Genomic DNA, 21,908 nt, shown 5'->3' with positions numbered 1-21,908 from the left:
GGGTTCCAAGATCACACTTTGAGAATCAATTATTTAATTCAAACTCTATGTGAAGGATAAATCGTTCCTATAAAAGGAAGGAAACATTTGCTATGTGCGTGGCACTGTGCTAAGTGATTTACAAATATTATTTTATTTTTTCATCACAACAACCCTGGGAGGTTAACATATTATTCTCATTTGACAATTGAGGAACTGAAGCAGAGAGAGGCTAGATGAAATGTCCAGGGTTATACAGGTAGTAAGTTTCTGAGGCAGCCATTGAACTCAGGCCTTCCTGGCTCTAAGTCAGTGCTCTCTCTACTTTACCACCTAACTGCTTCTATAGTATCCTCACCAAATAGAAAGCCATTATTCCCTTAAAAATCTTCAGTCAGGGGCAGCTAGGTAGCTCAGTGGATAGAAAGCCCAGCCTGGAGCTGAGAGGACCTGGATTCATATATGGCCACAGATATAATACTTCCTAGTAGTGTGACCCTGGGCAAGTCATTTAATCCCAACTGTCTAGCCCCTACCACTTTTGAGCTTTAGAATGGATACCTAGAATTGATTCTAAGACAGAAAGCAAGGTTTAAAAAAAGAAGCCTTCAGAGTCAAAAAACTCACTAACTACTAAGGCTGTCAATTACATTTCTGGATAGTTCTATCAGGAAGGTTTCCTTAACTGCAAACTAAAATTGGAATCTTTCTGACTTCTATAGAACTGGGGACAAGAGGAATGGTTTTCAGACCTCACTGCTCTATCCCACACTTGCTGCTGCTTACTTCACCAAAATGCAGGTATACCTTATTCAATTCTGCCTTAGATATGCCTCAGTGTCCTACACTGTGCTTATCACATAATCCAAATGATCTGCCTTTATTTCCTGTTTGGGGTCATTTGTAAATTTAATAAATATGCCATTTTTATCTAAATTCAATTTATAAAAATAATGTTGAACAGAACAAAGGCAAGTTGGAACACTCCACCAGAGACCTCTCCAGATTAACATTAATCTATTAATCTCCATATACAAGGTGACATCTAATCTCCTTCATTTTGAAGAAGCTAAATGATTTGTCAAAGGTTAATACTAGTTTAGCCTGGATTCAACTCCACTACCTTTAAGTTTAAATCCAGCATTTGGTCCATGGCACCATTCCATCATTCATAAATTTGCCTGATAATATTGTCATCTAGTTTATAACTTAATATTTAATCCACAAGGATAGGATGACAGGTTGTCACATGTAATACTAAAATTTTAATTCAGTTAATCAATTAAGCATGTACTATTTGCAAAATACAGTGAAATCCAAGTACTGTGCCTATCATATTTTATTTTCCTGGTCAAAAAAAGAAAATGCTGTGAGTCTGGAATAATATATTTCCAATGAATTCAGTCATTGTAATGATTGCTTTTCTTATTTCTAAGTGCTCACAAACCTTCCCTTTAAGGATTTATTTGAGGATTATGTCAAGATCAACAAGCTAAGAAGAATTCATCTCCCTTCCCTTCTTGAAAAGTTACATGATACATGTTTTCTTTTGTATTTTCTTAATGCTTTCTTCCTGTTCAAATTACAGAAGAGTCCTATATATGAGGGGTAGACCTCAGATTCCAAGAAATACCACAAATGGCTGAAATCTTGAATATAAAGGAACACCTGCCTGCTCTCATACATATATGTACTCTTTCTTCCTATTGCTACCACTCAGCTAGGTGCTCCATGGTCTCTTATCCCCCTGCCAAAAACAAACAAACAAACAAACAAACAAACAAACAAAAAACAAAAACCCAATCCCTACTTTAAAAAAATGCAAGTGGAACAAAAGAGATCATCTACCAAGGGGCAGACTATTGCTATAGGGGTATCTCCAGACTTCTGGGTTGATGACAGATAACTGAAACAGTTAACTGAAACAGACAGAAAGCAAAACTGCAGAAAAGGAGCCCTACTGTCTACTGTATTTACTTTGTATTAACATGTTGTATTCCTCCATACTGTGTAAACTCTTAGAGTGAGCAAGGACTTTTCTCCCCCTTATATCCTTATGCATGGCATATTGCTCATAAGAAGAATTTAACAAAAGCTTGTTGAACTGAATTTCTCTAGAATAAATATCCTCACAGTTTTCAGAAAGGGGAAGGTGGATTCTTCTAACACTAAGTCAATGACCTTGATATATATTTCTGGCAAATTGATTTAATGCCCTGGGAGTAATTTCTCAAGGCTAGGTAATTTGAACTGTTGAATGAAGTCAGATGTTCTCTTACTATCATCTAACTTATCTTGGTTTTCAATTCCCTCTTAATCATTTTTATTCTAACCTTCCCTATCTGAACATCATTGTCCTTAAGAAAGAAAACAGAAAGAAAATGGAAATTGAGTTAGTTCAATTCCCTTCAACAGTATGAGGGAGCTGTTGGCAATGCTATTTATAGAATCTTGATAATCCAATTCAAGAATCATTTGTTAAGTGTTTGCTGAGAGCAAAGTTCATTGTTTAAGTCTAAGACTACAAAGACAAAAATGAAAACAGTTCTTGTCCTCATTGAGTTTACATTCTACTGGAAAATACAATATATAATCACGTAAGTAAATTTAGGATAATTGGAGAAGAGATGAACTGAGGATCAGGAAAGAAATCCTGTAGAAAGCAGAACCTGACCTGAGCCTTTTAAAAAGCTAGATTCTAAGAGATGGAGATAGGAAAAAATTTGTCAGAAGGCTCTTGCAATAGTTTAAGTAAATGGGAGTAAAAGTTTGCACTATGATGGTAATAGTGGGACCCCATTTTTGTCTTCACATTCACTGCCAAAAAGCAGTTCTATCACTTCTTTGATCTTCCTCTTCCCTTCAACATAGCTAAAACAAAACACTTATTACTTTTCACCTCTTTCATATTCCTGAGCTCCTAGGTGGTTATACCATTCTTTTGTATTTGTCCTTAGTTGTTTGTCTTAACTTTCATCTTCTATGTGTGTCCCTTCAAAATCTGAACTTGCTGAAGAGCTCCTAATAGTGAGGTTTTCCAAAAGTAACTATCTTCCCTTTTACTTTTCACTTAAATAATTTGTGTTTGTGTCATCATTTTTCTTTGGAAGAACACAAATCTCTCTTCAGTTAAGTTGCCTTTTAACCAGGTCGTGGATCCCTTACCTATATTTTCTTTGAATTCCTTGAAATTCATGCTCCTAAGAAAAAGAGAACCTGACAAGAGTATGCATCATTCACATCCTCATTTCCTACACAAACTTTAGAATGCCATGGCTACTTCTTTTTTTTTTTTAAATTTTAAACCCTTTAACTTCTGTGTATTGACTTATAGGTGGAAGATTGGTAAGGGTAGACAATGGGGGTCAAGTGACTTGCCCAGGGTCACACAGCTGGGAAGTGTCTGAGGCCGGATTTGAACCTAGGACCTCCTGTCTCTAGGCCTGGCTCTCAATCCACTGAGCTACCCAGCTGCCCCACCATGGCTACTTCTTTCTGGAATTCTTGTCATTTCCATTTCCCCAATGGTAGAAATTAATTCCTCGAAATATGAAATTATTAAATAGTAAGTTAGTGTCTGCTTGGCTTGAGAAGAAAGATTCTTTTCTCTGTTTACATACACCTTTCTCAGTGCCCTCAATGCATCTCCATTCAAGTTATTAATTTCTTTCAAGTGACATCATGGAATCTAGAAAACCCAAAGTTATAGCCTAGTAAGATCTGATGAACTCCAAATTTTAGGACTAGTTGATAAGCTGGAGACTCCCAAGCTTGGACTGGTTCCCTGTTCCCATGAGAATCTACCCTGAAGAGAATCTCAGGCTAGCAGTTTCAGACTGAATAATGGATCCTAAGGTAAATGACAATCCCAGTTAGGTGGAGTTTCTAGATTCCATGTTGACACAAGGCTGGTTTAAATATCAGTTTTCTTTTTAAAATCTCCTTTCAAAAGACACTTTCAGCTAGCAATGATTTCCCCTTCTTTGAACTTTCTGAACATTTTGTATCCCTGTTAAGCACTTTTATTTTATAATCATCTGTGAGCTAGTAATGTAGCAAGAGTGAAGAATAGAGCCTTAGTCTTCTTCTCTGTAAAATGAGAATGTTGATTAGACTAGAGCAATGGTTGGCAACCTTTTTGGCCATGAGAACCATAAACACCTGCAGAAGGAGCAGGATGGAGGCGGAAGACGCTGGAATATGGGGCGGGGGCTGAAGGGCCCCCTGGGGCACATCCTGGGGCTCTGCCTGGACTGGCCGGTCCAGAGGTGGAGCCAGATATGGCTTGAGAGCCATACGATGTCAACCCCTGGATTAGAGGATCCCTAAGGTCCCTTTCATTCCTAATTCTATGATCCTATGAACTGTGTCCCTTTGGTTTCCATATCATGTCAGAATATGTAGAAGGAAACCTCAGCTGAGTGGAGACTATGGGAAAATGTTTAAATGGCACTTATTGAATTCCTGTTATTAAAAGATTAACAATGTCATTGTATTTCCTAAATATGACTCAGAATTAAAAATAATACTTTAGATGTAGTCTAACCAAGGAACAAAACAGAGGGTCCATCATTACTTTTTTCCCCCTGGAAGCTATGATTATTTTAATATAGACCAACATTATATTACCTTTTTGGGGGACAATGGGAGGGTGCTCTATCACACTTCTGTGTAATATTGAGTTTTGCCACCAAAATCTGCATCTTTTTCATAAAAACTGGTGGTTTTAAAAATAAAGCCTTCTAATCTCATACTTGAGTTGCAGTTTCTGTAGCAAGTGAGATTTTTTTATGGGGTGAGGTTGCTCTCCAACAGAGTCCATGACACGTGCTGGCGAAAGCCTTTGGGAAGCCAGTTCGTTGCCAGACAAGCACTGAGCTGGAACCCACAAGGGAGGAGGAAAGACCTGGCGAAGATCTGCCGAAAACGAAACAAAGACCGTCGGAATGACATGGGCCCAGTTGGGGGAAGTTGCCCAGGACAGAGTCCGTTGGCGTGAGATGGTTGCGGCCCTATGCTCCTAAGGAGTCAACAGGAATAACCAACCAACCCAATCTCATACTTGTGAACTTCAACTTCAACCCAAATATAAAACTTGACCTATATCTGTTAAATTTCATCCTATTAGATTCAGCTCAATAATCTATCCTGACTAGATCTCTTTGAATCCTGACACCACCATTGAATGTGTTAATTAACCTTTCTTTCTAGCTTAGTGTCATCTTCAAATTTGACAAGAATACTATCAATTCTTTTATCCAAGCCACTGATGAAAATGTTAAATAGTACAGGACCAAACAAAGATGCCAGGGGCACTCCACTAAAGAACTCTTTTCAACTAGGCCCTGAACCACTAAGGACTACTCTTTGAATCTGACTGTTCAACTAGTTTCACAGTCACTGAGTGTTCTAACCCCTAAACAATATTGCTGCTTCTATTCCAATAGCATAGTACAAGATATTCTATTATATAATTTGCTTTAGCAAAAGCATAAGTAAACTATATCTAGTTTCCTAGTTTACTAGGTTAGTAACCATGTCAAAAAAAATAGGTTGGGGGAGGAATAACATTAGTTTGGCACAATCTATTATTGATGAAATTATGCCAGTTCTTTGTGATTTGTGCTTCCTTTACTAGATGTTTACTAACCACCTCATTAATCACATTTTTTTGCCAGGATTTTGCCAGGAAAAGAGGTCAAACTCACTGGAGATTTATACGATTTCCTCTCTTTTAAAAATTGGGTTAGGGGTCTCTATTAATTGGGAATGGCTTAACAAATTGTGGTATCTGATGGTGATGGAATACTATTGTGCTGAAAGGAATAATGAACTGGAGGAATTCCATGTGAACTGGAAAGACCTCCAGGAATTGATGCAGAGTGAAAGGAACAGAACCAGGAGAACATTGTACACAGAGAAGTAGCACAATAGAACATAATAGACTTCTCTACTAGTATCAATGTAGTGATCCAGGACAGTTCTGAGGGTCTTATGAGAAAGAATGCTATCCACATCCAGAGAAAGAACTGTGGGAGCAGAAACACAGAAGAAAAACACATGATTGATGATCTGGTTCGATGGATATATGATTAGGGTTTTAATGTAAAAGATCGCTCTGCTGCAAATATGAATAATATGTAAATAGGTTTTGAACAATGACACATGTATTTTTTTTTTATCCTGAGACTCCATTCTAGGAGCATAGGGCCACAACGAGTAGGCAATGGGACACACAGTCGCTCAGGTCACCCAGCTGGGAAGTGTCTGAGCCCGGACTTGAACCTAGGACCTTTCGTCTCTAGGCCTGGCTCTCAATCCACTGAGCTAGCCCAGCTGCCCCTACTTTAGGTTGCAGTTTCTTTAGCAGATCTAGTTTTTACAGGGTGGGGTTGCTAGCCCCACGCCCAACCCTCCTCCTTTTTCATCCGGGCTAGGGACCATCCTTGGCCCAGGAGTGGTAAGGGTGGGCAATAGGGGTCAAGTGACTTGCCCAAGGTCACACAGCTGGAAGTGTCCGAGGCCGGACTTGAACCTAGGACCTCCAGTCTCTAGGCCTGGCTCTCAATCCACTGAGCCACCCAGCTGCCCATGTATAACCCAGTGGAATTACTTGTCAGCTCCAAAAGGAGGGAGGGAAGGGGCAGGGTAGGAATCATGAATCATGTAACCATGGAAAAATATTCTAAATAAATAAATTATAAAAAAATTAAAAATTAAATAAAAATTGTGATAACATTTATATGTATATTGAGTTATGGTATAAGTTGCTCTTTCACTTTAGTAGCAAAGACCACAGATTTATCATGCAATGATTCACTTTGGAAATTCTGCAGCTACAGTTTGGGAGAACAGGCAGATGAGACTGATCTCTGGCTTCTATCAGTGCCTCAGCACACTGACATGCCCCCAATTAATTAAGATATCCAAAAACCTCAATGGAAAGATTTAGAACCAGAGACAAGAATCAGTACCATGTTTCCCCATCAAATGAAGTACGAGAAGGGCCAAAATAGAGACTGAGAATTGGGGAGCCAGAGATAATATTTCTGAAATAGTCTCCATAAAATATAAAGGTACGAAGACTGAATCACTGTACACACTATTCTCTCCCATAGATATTTAATGCTTTATGTCAGTTTGGGACTTCAAAAGACTAAAAGAGATGTATCTTCTGGGAAGAAATGGAAAAGTTTACATTGTGGTGTCAAAGACAGCTACATCTCACCCTAAGTAAGGACTGGTCATCTGTGAAACATGAATCCTTGATAAATTGGTAAATAAAAATAAAACTAAGGGCACATGTGGATATGCACTACTTTTATTCCTGTGCTGATAGGAAGTATGATGTTTCACTGAGGTACAGATTTCAGAGGAGGGAGGGACTGATCTCCTCATACACCTTGGCAAGGCTGAGCATAGTGCCTGCTTGCTGTCCTGCAACAGACCCTTCTGCCAATCCTAGACAGCTTTGCATAAAGTTGGCACCTAATAAATGGCTGATGAATTGAATTGTTGAGTGAGGCAAAACTTGGCTTAGAGTTTTGAAAGATAGGAGGGATTTTGCTGGATGAAAAAGGGACAGTGAGTATATTCCAGGAAGAAAGATCTGCATCAGCAAGAGCAAGATAAGCATGAGGAGGGCAGTTAAGGAAATGGGTTTGACTAGAACTGACTGAAACATAAACCATTATAAAAGAGGAGGCTGGAGACAGGGAGATTAGTTAAGAAGCTGTTATTGTAATCTAGGCATACAATGATAATGTCTGGACTGGATAAAATTTATCCGACAAATGGAGGAAAGAATAGAAAATGAAGGACAGACATGAGAGATATTTCAAAGGAAGACTCAATAAGACTTGGTAACTAATTGGGGATATGGAAAATAAAAGACAGAAACAAAAGATAGCTAGGCTATAATTTAGATTTCAAAAGGAATTTAATAGGCTTCCTTTAGATTATGAGTCCTTCCTACATATTTAAAATCTGACTTGAGTTGTAAAATTAAAATTTTTACTTTTTAGGAATACATTTGTTATATATAGTCATGTAAACATATTCAGTAGGTAGTTGTCTTTTCTTTTGTTTTTATTCTGAGCTTTCTCTAATTATTTCAAACTGACATTATCATTAAATCAATGTCAACATTTACTTAGTATCCATTATGTACAAACACTGTACAAAAGGTCTCATGTCTTCAGAGATTTACTATTAATTGGTTTCATATATTCACTGTGCACATGCCAACCTGCTTTTCTTATCCCCAGGGATGTCACATTGTTTTACTGAGTCCACTTGAATCTTCAATTGCTCAAAGGTGAAAACAGTGAGGTAGGAGGTTTGGAATATATCAGTAGGCTACTAAATAAAACTGTTTTCATGTATTTTATTCCCTGGTAGACTAATTTGGGATAGAGGATGTCACCTCTAAGAAACTAAGGAATATAAAAAAGCTCCTCCAATTAAAAAAATCTATTAAGGACCACCATTAATTGATTTGGGTTAGAAAGCTCTTCTTCAGGATATGGGTATCATCTCAATATAATTAATTTTAATATAAACTACCCTAAAAAATGGCAGATGGCAGAGAACATAGGAGTATGTATGTTAGATGTGGCAGAGCAGGGAGGAAAAGAGTACATGGTAGCAGAGGTGGTAAAATGGCCAGCAGGTTAAGAATGATCTGGTGTATTGGTGAAATAGGGGCAATGGCAGCAGGAAGATGGCTTGAAGGGATAACTTGAGGGAAGTGAAGGTGCAACAAAATGCTGCATTGCTGGAGGTTGGGGGGTGAGGAGCGGGGTGGGGGATGGGGGAATCTGTCTACCATCTTCCATTCTTTGGGTACTTAAGGACTTCATCATAGAAAAAAATTAAGATTAATCACTTGTAAATGTCATGTCATGAACGTTAGATTCTAAAATCCGCACTAATGGTGAAAAGCAACCTACATGTTGTACAGTACCCTGTGCTGATTCGTTCTCAATTCTTTTTTGTTAGAAGGCTGTCCCACTTCAGAGGGAAGGGTGAGTATTTCAATTCCATTTAATGTGATTCAACACACATTTCTTAAGTATCTACTATGCTTCAGACCACATACTAGTCACTAGCAACACAAAGACAAAACTCAAAACTGTCCCTACCTTCAAGAAGCTTGTATTCATATAGGGAAAACACGTAAACAAAAATAAATACAAAATATAGACAAAATAATTTCTGGAGGGTGGGTACTAGGAACTGGGGAAAATTTAGAAAGGTTTCCTATAGGAGATAATATTTTAAACTTTTTTCAACTAATTTATTTTTAAAATTCTTTTTTAAATTTGAATTTCAAATACTCTCTCTCCAGCCCCTCTCTCACTCACTGAGAAGGCAAACAATATATTATACATTTGACGTAATGCAAAATATATTTCCATATTAACCATTTTGCAAACAAAAAAAGCAGGAAAAATAACAAAAGTGAAAAAAAGTGTATTTCATCTGTACTCAGAGTTCATCAGTTTTTTTCTCTGGTAGTGGATAACATTTTTCATTATGAGTCCTTTGGAATTGTCTTGAATCTTTGTACTAATTAATCAGAGTACAGTTGCTGTTACTATACTGCTGTCATTGTGTATAATGTTCTTTTGGTTCTAATCACTTCATTTTACAACAGTTCATGTAAATATTTTCAAGTTTTTTCTGAAACTATCCCCAATTTCCTATGGCACAATAGTATAACATCAGGTTCTAATTCTTTGCCAACACAAAAGATTTGCTATACATATTTTTGCACAAATAGATCCTTTCCTCTTTTCCTTTATCTCTTTGGGATATAAACCTAGTGGTGGTATTTTCTGGGTAAAAGGGTATACAGTTTGATAGCCCTTTGGGTCTCATTCCAAATGTTAGAAGGTGATACTTAAGCTGAAATCTGAAAGGAACCAGGGACTCTATGAAGTGGAGGTGAGAAGGGAATGTAGTAGAGATAGGAAAAGTCACCTATGCCAAGGCATAGAGGAAGTGTATTGTTCCCAAAGAATAATAAACAGGGCTGGCCTATAACATGAAGCAAACCTGCAAAGGGAGGCTGGACAGACTGTGAAGGGCCTACAAAGCCATAAAAGTTTGTTTTCTAGCCAAAGGCAAGAGAAAGTCACTAGAATTGTTTGAGCTGGGGAGTTAGTAAAATGGTCAGACCCTTACTTCAGGTACTATCAGTACTGTACTATCACTTTGGCAGCAGCTGTGTGGAGAATGGATTAGAGGAGACTGGAAGAAGGAAGACTAATCAAGCAGCTACTTCAATCATTGACTTTCAGGCAATCCATCAACCAATCAGCATTGATTAAAGGGCTTATTTTGGGCCAGGCAAGTCAAAGTGTGACCTGACAAGAAGTGACGATTAATTGGGATGAGAAAAAAATGAAGATTTTAGGATGACCCCTGAGTTTATCAAACAGATTGAGTAGGAAGATATGGGGATCTTCAACAGAAATTAAGAATTTAAAAAGGAGAGGGTTTTGGAAGATTATGGATTCTGTTCTGGTGACTGTAAAATAGCTAAGGGACATCCTATAAGAGATGTGAGAGCTGGTAATATGGGACTGAGCTTCAAGAACAAGACAATCCTACAAAGTGCTGTGCTAGACATCATAAAGAAGAAATATAGTTGCTCTAATGTAGAGAACAACAGAATTGGAACCAGAAGGACTGGGTTCAAATCATAGCTACATCACTAACTAGATCAAGAGTTCTTAACCATTTTTGCGTCACAGACCCCCCCCTCCCAACCCACCCCCGACAGTCTGGTGAAGCCTGTAGACCACTTTGAATAATGTTTAAAATGAAGAAAATAAAATTTTTAGGATTTCAAATGAAGCCAACGATATTGAAATACAGGTTTTGCAATATTTTTAAAAACAAAGTGTACAGACCCTCAAGTTTAGAATCTCTGATGTAGACTAACTAGCTGTCACTTAACCTTGATGAGTCCCAGTCTTTTCATCTGTACAAATTGAGTGGGTTGGGCTCTATGCTTTTCTAAGGTCCCTAAAGGTTACAAATCTGATTGGGAAAGAAGACATACACGTAGACAAAAATCAATTAATGAACAAGATAGCTTAATATATAATAGCTTCCTATCTATACAGTGAACTGATCATTTTCTTAAGGCATAAAAAGAATTAAAGTAAATCAGGCTTATTAAAAAACATATGAAACTATTTCAAGTATCTGGATCTTTAAAGAGTTTTCCCCATTAATTATTATAACAATTGCCTCAAATTCTACAACATTTCTTTGGCTTCCATTCTTTTAAACTCTATTCTCTCTAACATTCTAGATGTCACAGTGGCATACAAACACATGCACACAAACATATACATGTATATATACACATGTCCACATTACTTACTTTGGCTATTTATAATGATAATATTAAGCAGATACTCACCCAATATTAACTTCACTTGTTTCTTTGTAGCCACAATTTAATATTAATTGTTTTAAGGTTACATTTATCTTCTGTCTCTACAGGTAAAATTACCCTCCAATCTTCTCCCTATTTTAGCTAACTTCAGTTTTTGCTCTAGTAGACATGCAAATCACATTATAGGCAATTTTGAAAAACTGAATCACAGTTGACTAAGGCAATGTGTCCTCACATAACTATGGCCAGAAAACGGTCCTCCATCTTGCTACTAAAGGGCAGCTTAGGCTGCCTGGAGGCCAGGGATCACAGTATGGAACAATGGCACTAAAAGAGTTCCCTCTAGTCCTTGATTCACATGCAAGTGAGGTGCCAATCAAGTGCTGACAAGCATGAAGAAACCAAAATCAAAAGTGGATAGAGATACACTTTAAAAAAAGGGGCAGTTTTCACACATTTTTTAAGCGAATTGAAGCTATTTGTTTCTGAAAACACCATGGAAGGGGAAAAAATTGTTGAATCTGATAAGAAATGCCTCATTTTATGTTATTTATATTACCTCCCCAAGCCCAGCTTATGACTTAAGGCAGGATCAGGTATATTTTATAATATCTGAAGGTCCTCATTTGGGCAAAGAAATTTGGGTATAAATTAATTCACTGACAGCAGGAGACTGTCTGAGATAGTATATGGGCTTTAGGATTTCTATCAAATTCATTTCTACAGTCTTAGAATACTTTAAGGTTACTCAATTTTATCAAACTGACCAGCTTACTGCTAAGAAGTGGGCAAGGCACCCAGAAACAGCAAACAATGAAGCAACAGGAGTCTGCTCCATCAGATGTGTCTAGGACAGAGATAAAGCACAACAATTGTATTGGCTTCTACTTAATGAAAGTTAATTTCTGTCAAATGAGCATCTATTTTCAATTACTAATACAAGAGAAAAGCTACTTATAACGGCAATAGATGCTTTTTTCCTTGATTAATGTGGGGAATTGTGCTTATGTGGTACAATTCATTCCTATGACAATTTACTTTTCCAAGATAAAAATACTTTCTAGTGCAGAACATTTTAGACAAAAACACAGTGCTAATTATGGCTAAAATTTTCACTAAGTAAAAAACTGACTTCCTAAATCAGAAAATCGTGGCTTCAGAACTGATTCAAGATAATTTATTAAATAAAATGTTTCATTTCGGCTTTATCTGAGAATTCAGAAAAGAACATAAGAGCTTGGTTGAGAGTTGGAAAGGATCTTGGGCCATCTTTGTTAGTTCCCTATGATTTAAGGCTTATCATTATCTTTTGGTTAATAGTTCATCTCCCTGCCTTTAAAAATCTAATTAGACTGAAGAGAGAATTAGATGTTCTCCCTGTACTGTCTAATCTATAGACAGTTTCACTAATAACACTAAAAAAGTTTTAGGAATTTAAATTTAGGAATGTGAAATGTGAGTAGCTGCTACCTGATGAGAATGAAAACATTGAGAGGCATACTTTCTACTTCAATTTTTTATTATAGCAAACTACATAAAGTTTTTATGAGGTTGGAGCTGAAGAAGCATCATGATTTACCATCACAAACGGAATGCTGCTTTTGAAAATAAATACTGAGTTACAATATACTCTGTTTTAGGAAAATTTCACATCATAAGGTAAGATTTGTTCATGAATAATTTCAGTTTTCAAAAGCAGCAATTAGAAAAAGCAGTAAGATCTATGGTTATGATTAGTGTTCTCTATTTAAAAAGCAATTCACCTTTAGGCATCTATACCTGGTCATTTATTTTTATACTACATTTAAGTGCAATTTTAGTTAGGAAATGAAAAGATGAGTTTTAGCAACAGCTCTATTAGTATCTGTAATTTAAATAATAAACAATATAAATAATTACATTTATATTAAAACTACTTCTAACATTTTAAATCACTTTTAACCATTTATGTTGCAATCCATGTCCTAAAAATGTAAGGACAATGTGTACTTATGCAGAACTAGTAAGGGAGTTTCCATGTATTCACATGTTAAACCATAAATGTATATTGTATTTCATAAGAAATGTGTATATCTAGACATAAAAGCTTTAGACTTGAGTAAAATTCTCCCTATTTAAAAATATTTCACAGCACTATTTTCTTGAGAAAGGCTTGATTTAATAGTCATCTTAGCAATTTATGGTCTAATTTTGTTGGTATGCTACTAAGTCAAATATCTAAAACAAGTCCCAAGAACATTTATATTGAAATGTTCAAGATTCATTTTCTTTGACAAATGAAACTTCAAAATTTAACCTATGTAAAGAAATTTCTTACAGTATTCTACTCATTAAAAAGGGAAAAAACCAACCAAACAAACAAAAAGATAAAAAGTATTTTCAAAAATTCCAAAACAGTGACTTTGCTCCTATTTTATATTGAGAACATGTAAAAGAATATTATTTAACATTTAACAAAATATTTTTAAAGTTTAAAACTCAACTACTATTAGTTATTTTAGAGGGTACATTCTTTTACAAAATAAGAGTATTCAATTTAGTTATTACTAGTTATGTCTACAGCCCCATGACAAAGTTAGGCTGCTTTAAAACACATATAGCTAAAATTGGGATGATCATACCATTAACATTTAGGAGATAAACAAGGTACATTCCATTAAATATACTTCTCAGCCTTCACTTTGCATGACAGATATGTGATGTGCCAGTGGTTATATTATATTCTTCCTTCCATGCATGCACCTCCTGCCGAGACAGCAGACTACAGAAGCTGACCCTTACTGAGACCATCTTGTCTCTTTGACAAAGCTCCTTTTTAACTTCTTACTTACTGGTTACTTCCTGTGATGGAGAAAAACTTTAGCTCAGCTTGTGATAATTTCACAGGCCCTGAGGACCCTGACCTTAATAGCCTCAAGGTCAAAAGTCAAGTCTTGTTCTGAAACATCTGTGTGCTTTATATTAAAGTAGAACAAAAGTAGAGAAATATCCACCAGTGTGACGAGAGAGACAGGAAAAATAGCAATGACACACTCATCATCTGTTACCCTTGCCATGTCAAGTCTGTTATTAAAATTGTCCCAAATAAACTAAAATTACATATAATCTGTACCCAGAATTTGAGGTTATCTTTTAAAAAGTCTTCAGGTTACCTTCAATACACACAAAACTACTTACAATGAGAATTCAAGTTTTTTTTTCAGATTTGGGTGTTTTCTTAATTTTGCAGATTCAGCTTGGTATGTTAGCTACAATTAAGTGGAATTTTATGTTCTTAGCATTGCATTTAAAAACTCATAACTAGCTAATAAGAAAAGCCATATTATATTTATGCTAAATATCACATGAACCATTTAAAAAGACATTAATATAATAAAACTACTGCATATAATAATACATACAAGTTAAAAATTATGATGTTGCATATGTTGATAAATACTATAATGTACAGATTTGGGACACTAAGGGGTGCTTAGAAATAAATGGCAATTTAAATCATTTGGGGAAATAAAATTATTGCAGTAATTTTGTAGTTTAATATTTGTGAAAAAAGGTCAACTAACAGCCTTATATTCAGGTGTCAGTTTTTTCACTCCTAAAAAAGTATGAGAAATTACACCAAGGAAGGTGAAATGGCAACTGGAATATACTTAATTTCCAAAACAATTTAGTATACATAAACTCCACATTCATTTAACAGCCCCCAATATTTCTAAACTTTTAAATATGTTTCCAAATTTGGTGGGGGTGGAGGGAACTGAATCAGTCAACATTCATTATATAGTAGTAATAATTTTTTTAATATCAAAATTCACTGACATAGACATTAATGTTACATTACTGTGATTTTTAGGAGTGGCGTCACTTTAATAAATACCTATAAGTATGTGTATATATAGACATATATGTGTTTATATGTATGTATAATATATATTTCAATATATAAAGATTTTATATCACATCAAGAATAAAACTGGCCCTCATAACACTGCAATAAATGACATAATTCAGGAAAAAATATTTTTACCCAGTGGATAATACCTTAACTCAAAACAATCAGATTATTTTCAATGCAAAGATTTTTTATGACCAATTTACATATGACCAATTTACATATGCTCATTGTAATTAAAGTACAGATGACTCAAGCCAATCTTTCAAAATATGTTTAATATTAAATTATTTTGATTCTGAAAAATTGAAGAGAAATGACCAATTAGTTTTTAAGTCCTATTAGTTTTTAAAATATCATAAGGGTTGAGTTTTTTTGGAGGGGTGGGTGGGAGGGGATAAGACCAGTGATTTTATTACTGTGGTCAGTCAGTGTGGAACTTCCCCCTGATGCAGTGTAGTAACTTGAGAGTCTTCAATAGTAGCTTGGAAGTACCAAGATGTTAAGTAATTTGCTCAGGGTCATACAGTATATGCCAGAGGTAGTACTTGAATCCAAATCTTGCTGGCTTTTAGGACATTCCTCAGACTACTATATTATACTGTTTGTAACATAGGTTATATACTACTACTAAATAAGTACAAATATAAAATATACTGTAAAACACATAGATGCATTGCAATGTAGAAAACAAGCGAGTAATTCATTTAAAAACAAGTTATTAGAATGCTTTTATTAGGCTGTTTTTTACCAAAGGAAATTTTTTAAAAATATGAGAATACATTTGTACCTGGAATGTTTTACCTATATTCTTTGCAAAATATTTTAAAGAAACAGATGATACCTTAAAAATAAATTTGTAATCATGAGTAAAATCTGAGTATGGGCTTACCAGCTCAACAAAGGCAAGTCCTCCATAGCTGTGAGCAACAAAAAATGTATTCTCAGCTGCAGAATGAATTATGAAGTGATCCCATACATAGATTAAATGTTCTTCAGGAGAGCCATTGTCCTAAAGAGGGAATGTGAAAATTATTACAAATTGTATCCAATTATTAACACAGTATTCTGAAAGTAAGTGTATGCTAGTCTAATTATTTGTTTATACATTTTGTTAAAAAAACCAGAAATATATTTATTGTAAAATCACAAAGTCTAGTAAAGGAAAAATAGCAGGTGTTTGAGGCAAATGTAATCAAGCTATTGTCACATGGCATAAAATATGATGTGTTATAATTCTAATTAAAAGATTATTTAATTTAATATGCAAGGTTTTCAGAAAATCTTAAATTTTTTCAAATATTATTAGTAATTTAGGGACTTTCTCTTTTACAAAATGGAACATTCTACTTAATTATTACAAGGGTCTATTTTTCCAACTCTGTGCCAAAGTTGGAGGTAATAACAAAGTCACCTTGATGAGGAAATTTGTAACATTCTTTTAAAGTATATAGAGTTGCAAAGGAGGAATCGAGAGAAAATTGCATTCTTAATATATATTATTTAAAAGAAAATCATACCAATTACAAATTTTTACCCAACTTTCTGATGAAAAAATTTAACATGATAAGTTTAACAATACTTTTATTTTACTATCTGAAAAATTTTTCACTCCAGTGAAGACTACCTGATTAACATACATTTCTTTTTGATTATTTAAAAAAACAATATTCTTTTATTCCTTAAACAATTTTCTAAATATAACTTCCTTTTTAAAAAATGGAAGCCTATACAAGACAAACATAGGGATTTATAATCCACCCAACTCAAAGCCATGTAGTATTTATTTTAATATGGGAGTTTTCTATAATATGATTTTCTTATTGTTATTTCTATTTTAATATGTTCCCTCTATATTTACATATCTTATAATTAACACCCTGAATTAAGTGATATAGCAAAGAGTTCCTTAATAATTAAATTTACAAAATTACTGAGATTTAAAGTGAAACATGATGAAATTCTGTTTTTAGTATTATCTAGGTAACTTTAAAATTAACTAAAAAAAATGAACTGCTGATTTCCTGGATGTATTTTATTTGGCATCAGACACCTTTGGAATGTGGATGTGACATACTTAAAAAAAAAAAAACTTTGAATATTCTGTAGAGCACATATGAAGTGTTCTATCTATAAATAGGGTGAGTAGCCTTTTCAAATGAAAAAAGGGTAATTACAAATAAAATATGGAGCATGTTTAAATAATGCTCAAGGTTTATAACCTTTATGGCATAATACCTCTATAAGGCATTATATTATTATTACCATTTTACAGATGAAAAAATGGAAAAGTAAAACAGATCCTATCCTCAAGTAGTTTACATTTTGTATGGAAGGACAGTAACACATGTATTTACTTGCCTAGATGGATGTGTACACATACATTCAAAATATATACATATATACAAAATAAATACAAGGCAATTGGCAGGGAGAGAGAATTAGCGGATGGGAGCAAGAAAGGCCTCATATAGAAGGCATAAGGCTAATATTAAGTTATCTATTGGTATCAAAGCCCAATACATAAAATTATAAAAACACATTAAAAGGTACTGAAGAATTTGATTTTGAAAAGTTAAAAGTAGTACAGAAAACAGAACCCATGAGAACCCATTCCAATCTAAGAAAACTGTTCATATGAATAGAGGTTTAGCAATTCTTTAAATGGTGTTAGATCATCTTACATACTTTTATGGATCTGAGCAGAACCCCATATCTATATGTATGGAGTTAAGCGCCCTTAAAGATAATCTGGCTGAGACCACTCATTTTACATATGACAAAACCAAGGCTTGGAAAAATGAGATAGCTTGCTCAGGGTTATAAATGTAACAAAAGTTTCAAAACTGGGATTGAAGTTCAAGTTTTCTCATTCAAAATCCAGATTTCTTTTCACAGTACCATCTCACCAGGCAATAGGGGGTCGGAATTTGATACACAGTCAGTAATTAATAATAGATCCTAATTAATAAGAACTAATATTGGGATCTATTATGTTAAAGTACAGATCAATGTGATTTTTATAGATTAGATATATTCTTTAAAGCATGAATAAAGATAATTTTATTTCAATAAATCTTCAATATGTTTTTATATAAAAAACAAACCTCTCCAAAATGAAATCTAGTTAAGTTAGAGCCTTTTTTTACGTACTTCAATCATTCCAGAAAATACTCTAGTATTAAAACAGTACAATTGATGTTCATAATGATGACCAAGGGACAATAAAAAACATTAAATTATGTTTTCTATATTTTCATTTTAAGTAGGCAGAAAAATGTATACCATATTTTTCAAGATTCTCATCTAAAATGGCTAAATTTTTTATTCTAGTTACCGAGACAAATTTCAGCTATCTAGAAAACCTGAATCTATAGAGAGCTTCACTCCTTAGGAAGTTCTATTTTTATTGCTTTTACTTATTCTATTTATATTTCCATATGAATCTGCTAAGTTTGTCATTCAAAGAGGTCATTATTTTTTTGTTTTGCCACCCCCCAACAATAAATATTTCAAATGCCTGGTACATAGTAGGGACTTAATAAATGCTTACTGATTGCCTGATATTTCCTCATGGTATACAGATGTTCTCAAAGGCTATGTGCTGGCAGAGTATAAACTATAGTGTTAATAAACTTAAAAAAAATTTTTTTCCTAAATGAATAGAGAAACAGATTTTAACATTTGTTTCTTGGCATTTTGTGAACCAAATTCTCTCCCCCTCTCTGTGAGGAGGCAAGCAGAATAATATGTTATAAATGTGCTATAATGTAATATATAACTAATAAGCTTTTAAGAGTTGAAGTAGATGCCTGGTGATGGGCAGAATGTCTGTTGTCCTAGCACAGGACTAATTAAGTATAGAAAGGTTCTTCGCCAGGTTGGCCAGAAAATGATGATTTTGGGTGGGAGGCAATGGCAAGACTTGAAGATCTGCTTCCGTAGATGAGATATCCACACTAACCCCCCCAAAAATCAATATTATTTAATTATTATTAGAATAATTTTACTGCCAAAATACTAATATAAAAAATCCATATTTTATTCATAACAAATATATAGAATCTACCATCGAAGGATTGCATATGGATTTCATTTCCAAGGTGGCAGTTTTATATTGATTAACTGTATCTAAAGCTAGATTATTTAAGAATAATATAATATAATTGGTATATAAAAAATACAAATAATATTAAGTAGTCCAAACCATTGGGACATCCTGATAGCTAAATGTATGGAGGACTTAAAAGAATGGAATTCTGATGCCTTCAGAGGACAGGTTGAATTTACTAACGCATGATTGTCATCATTAATGGTTAACTACGGAGCAGAAGTGATGCAGTAACCAAAGCCTTATCAACTCTACCAGATTCTAACACAGAGGCATTGCGAGGTCTGCATTTATGATGGACTACCTGAGCTGATAACACACGGAATTATCTAAACAACATTTGCATATTTGTGTAATTATTTTCTAAGGTTAATTAGCTCCTGTAAAGCAGTCCGCCCTTTGAGACTGCTTTCAGTGACAGGTTCACATATTTTTTTGAACCAATGCCAAATTTGACAGATTTTCTTCTGTTAACTTGTTGCTGGAAAGTTATAAAATGACTAGTGCCATAATACTATATATATATATATATACATATATATACACACACACACACACACACACACACACACACACACACACACCTCTTTAAACTTCTTATTGAACTTAGAAAAAATTTAACTGAAAATAAAATCAATTTAATTTTCTTTTTCTGTGTCCAAATTTAAAGCTGGAATTCCAAGATTACTTCCACCCACAGAATTAACTATGCTTAAAGGAAAACTGATAGGCCTAATAATTAGCAAAGCTTATTTATGTATAAAGAAATCTGAGGCTGACACTTCCATGGCTCCAGACCAGGGGGCATCTGTTTAATTGTGTCACTAGTTTTCAGTTACATCCTGTAAGAAATTCATTACCATTCCATTCTTTTCTTCATTTTTAATAGTATATATTTTAGATTCAAAACTGAGAACCAGGGAATGATTACCCCTACTGAAATATAGGGAAGAAATACCTTTTTGGATTATCAGAATAACAAAAAATTTAAGTCAAAGTATAATGATTTAATTATTAAGTATAAAGACATGAAAAATCATTGCTTCCTGATTCTCACAAGATGAGCTTATCGAACTGCAATGAGAGGAAGAATAAAATAGGTTGAGAAGAAAACTGAAACTATTGAGATCATGGATTTAGAAATGGAAGAAATCTTAAAGACCAAAAGGACTACTTTCTTACAAATAAGGAAACTGTGACTTGTACAGAGTCATGAAGTTACTAAATATTATTTGGTAGGTAGAACAGGCAAGTGCTTAGAGCAAGATTAGCAAAAATAAAACAGAAATGAAGAAAATGGCAGAGGGCATATAGGAATGTACCACTTGCTTTTCTTCTGTAATACACTAGTAATAATTTTCTAGACAACCTCATCTTAATGGTACTGCCAGCTAGTTCAATCAAGTTGTGCAGGTAGAAGAGGTTGCTGGAGTCTTGGTGGCTAAGGATTTCAGAGGTCTTACTCTACCACAACATTAAATGGGCTAATGAGATGATTTGTACAAATGACACAAACCTGTATATTTGATTCCCTGACAAGCTGAAAAAGAGAGAAAAATGTTTCACATTCACAGATTGAACACTAAACCTTAGCCTACTGTTTCAAATGTGTATGTAGTTCGGTCAAGAAATCAACAAAGGAATTATGTGCCAGAAATAGGGCAATTATCTCTAATTTTACACAGCTGGAAAATAAGAAGCCCAATTTGGTAACAGCTTCATGGATTAACCATGGAGACTACTAATCCCTAATGTATTTACTCAGCAATCTCTTCACCCCATCAATCAATTTCTCTACTGTAGTAGGGTGTACAGACTGATTCACCAGCTTCAATTTTGGGAACCATTCAGGGATTTCTCTTTAACTTCAGTCTTTTATGACAGATGGCACCCCTGCCCTTCCTCCAACATTCTGTCACAACATTCAAAAGACTTAAAGTCTGCCCCATCAAGCAGATAAGGGAGGAATAGAGAAAGCTGAGGATTGTCCTTATCTATTGTCAGGGGTAGCCCCTAGGTTAAGAAACTCTAAGGTGGAAAAATACTTGCAATACTAACTCTGCTTTTCATTGAGCCTGCAATTGCAAATGGCAGACATTGATTTACAACAGCCAGAGAACTAAAAAACAGAAAGAACTGAGGCAGGGAATCAGTGTACAGACCTGAAAGAAAGTGTACTAGAATCAATCTGGGGGGTAATTCTGTTACCTTAAAGCTATGTGAGGCAAGAAGTGATGCTGATGAAGAGTAAATTTCCCAGTGTGGGAGAAGACTGTGACAGCTTTTTTTTAAAGACATCTAAAAGATTTTGAATATTACTAAAAAATATTTCAAGACAAAGGAAATCAACCAACACCTGATGAAACATAGAAACCTGAAGATTCTCAAAAGAGCATGGAACTGCAACATCATGTTTCAGCATGGTTCAAGAAAAAAGAAATTAGATAGGAACAAATGGCCGAAAAAATGGCCTTCGCAGCAAAAATAATTAGTAGAAGATTAAAAACTTGGTT

General features: G+C 34.6%; 1 protein-coding gene across 3 annotated transcripts in view; it reads right to left on the bottom strand.

Moving 5' to 3' along the window:
- Positions 1-21,908, bottom strand: part of FAM172A (family with sequence similarity 172 member A) — a 466,248-nt gene that overhangs the window by 240,538 nt on the left and 203,802 nt on the right. For all 3 annotated transcript variants that reach the window (XM_044662804.1, XM_044662820.1, XM_044662812.1), the window contains one exon: positions 16,177-16,296. In XM_044662804.1, the coding sequence (XP_044518739.1) occupies positions 16,177-16,296 (120 nt within the window). The remainder of the gene's footprint in view (positions 1-16,176; positions 16,297-21,908) is intronic.

Source organism: Gracilinanus agilis, chromosome 1 (genome assembly GCF_016433145.1).
Source record: "Gracilinanus agilis isolate LMUSP501 chromosome 1, AgileGrace, whole genome shotgun sequence".
Taxonomy (NCBI): Eukaryota; Metazoa; Chordata; class Mammalia; order Didelphimorphia; family Didelphidae; genus Gracilinanus; species Gracilinanus agilis.
The sequence above is the reverse complement of the archived record's forward strand: the minus strand, read 5'-3'. Positions and strand labels throughout refer to the sequence as shown.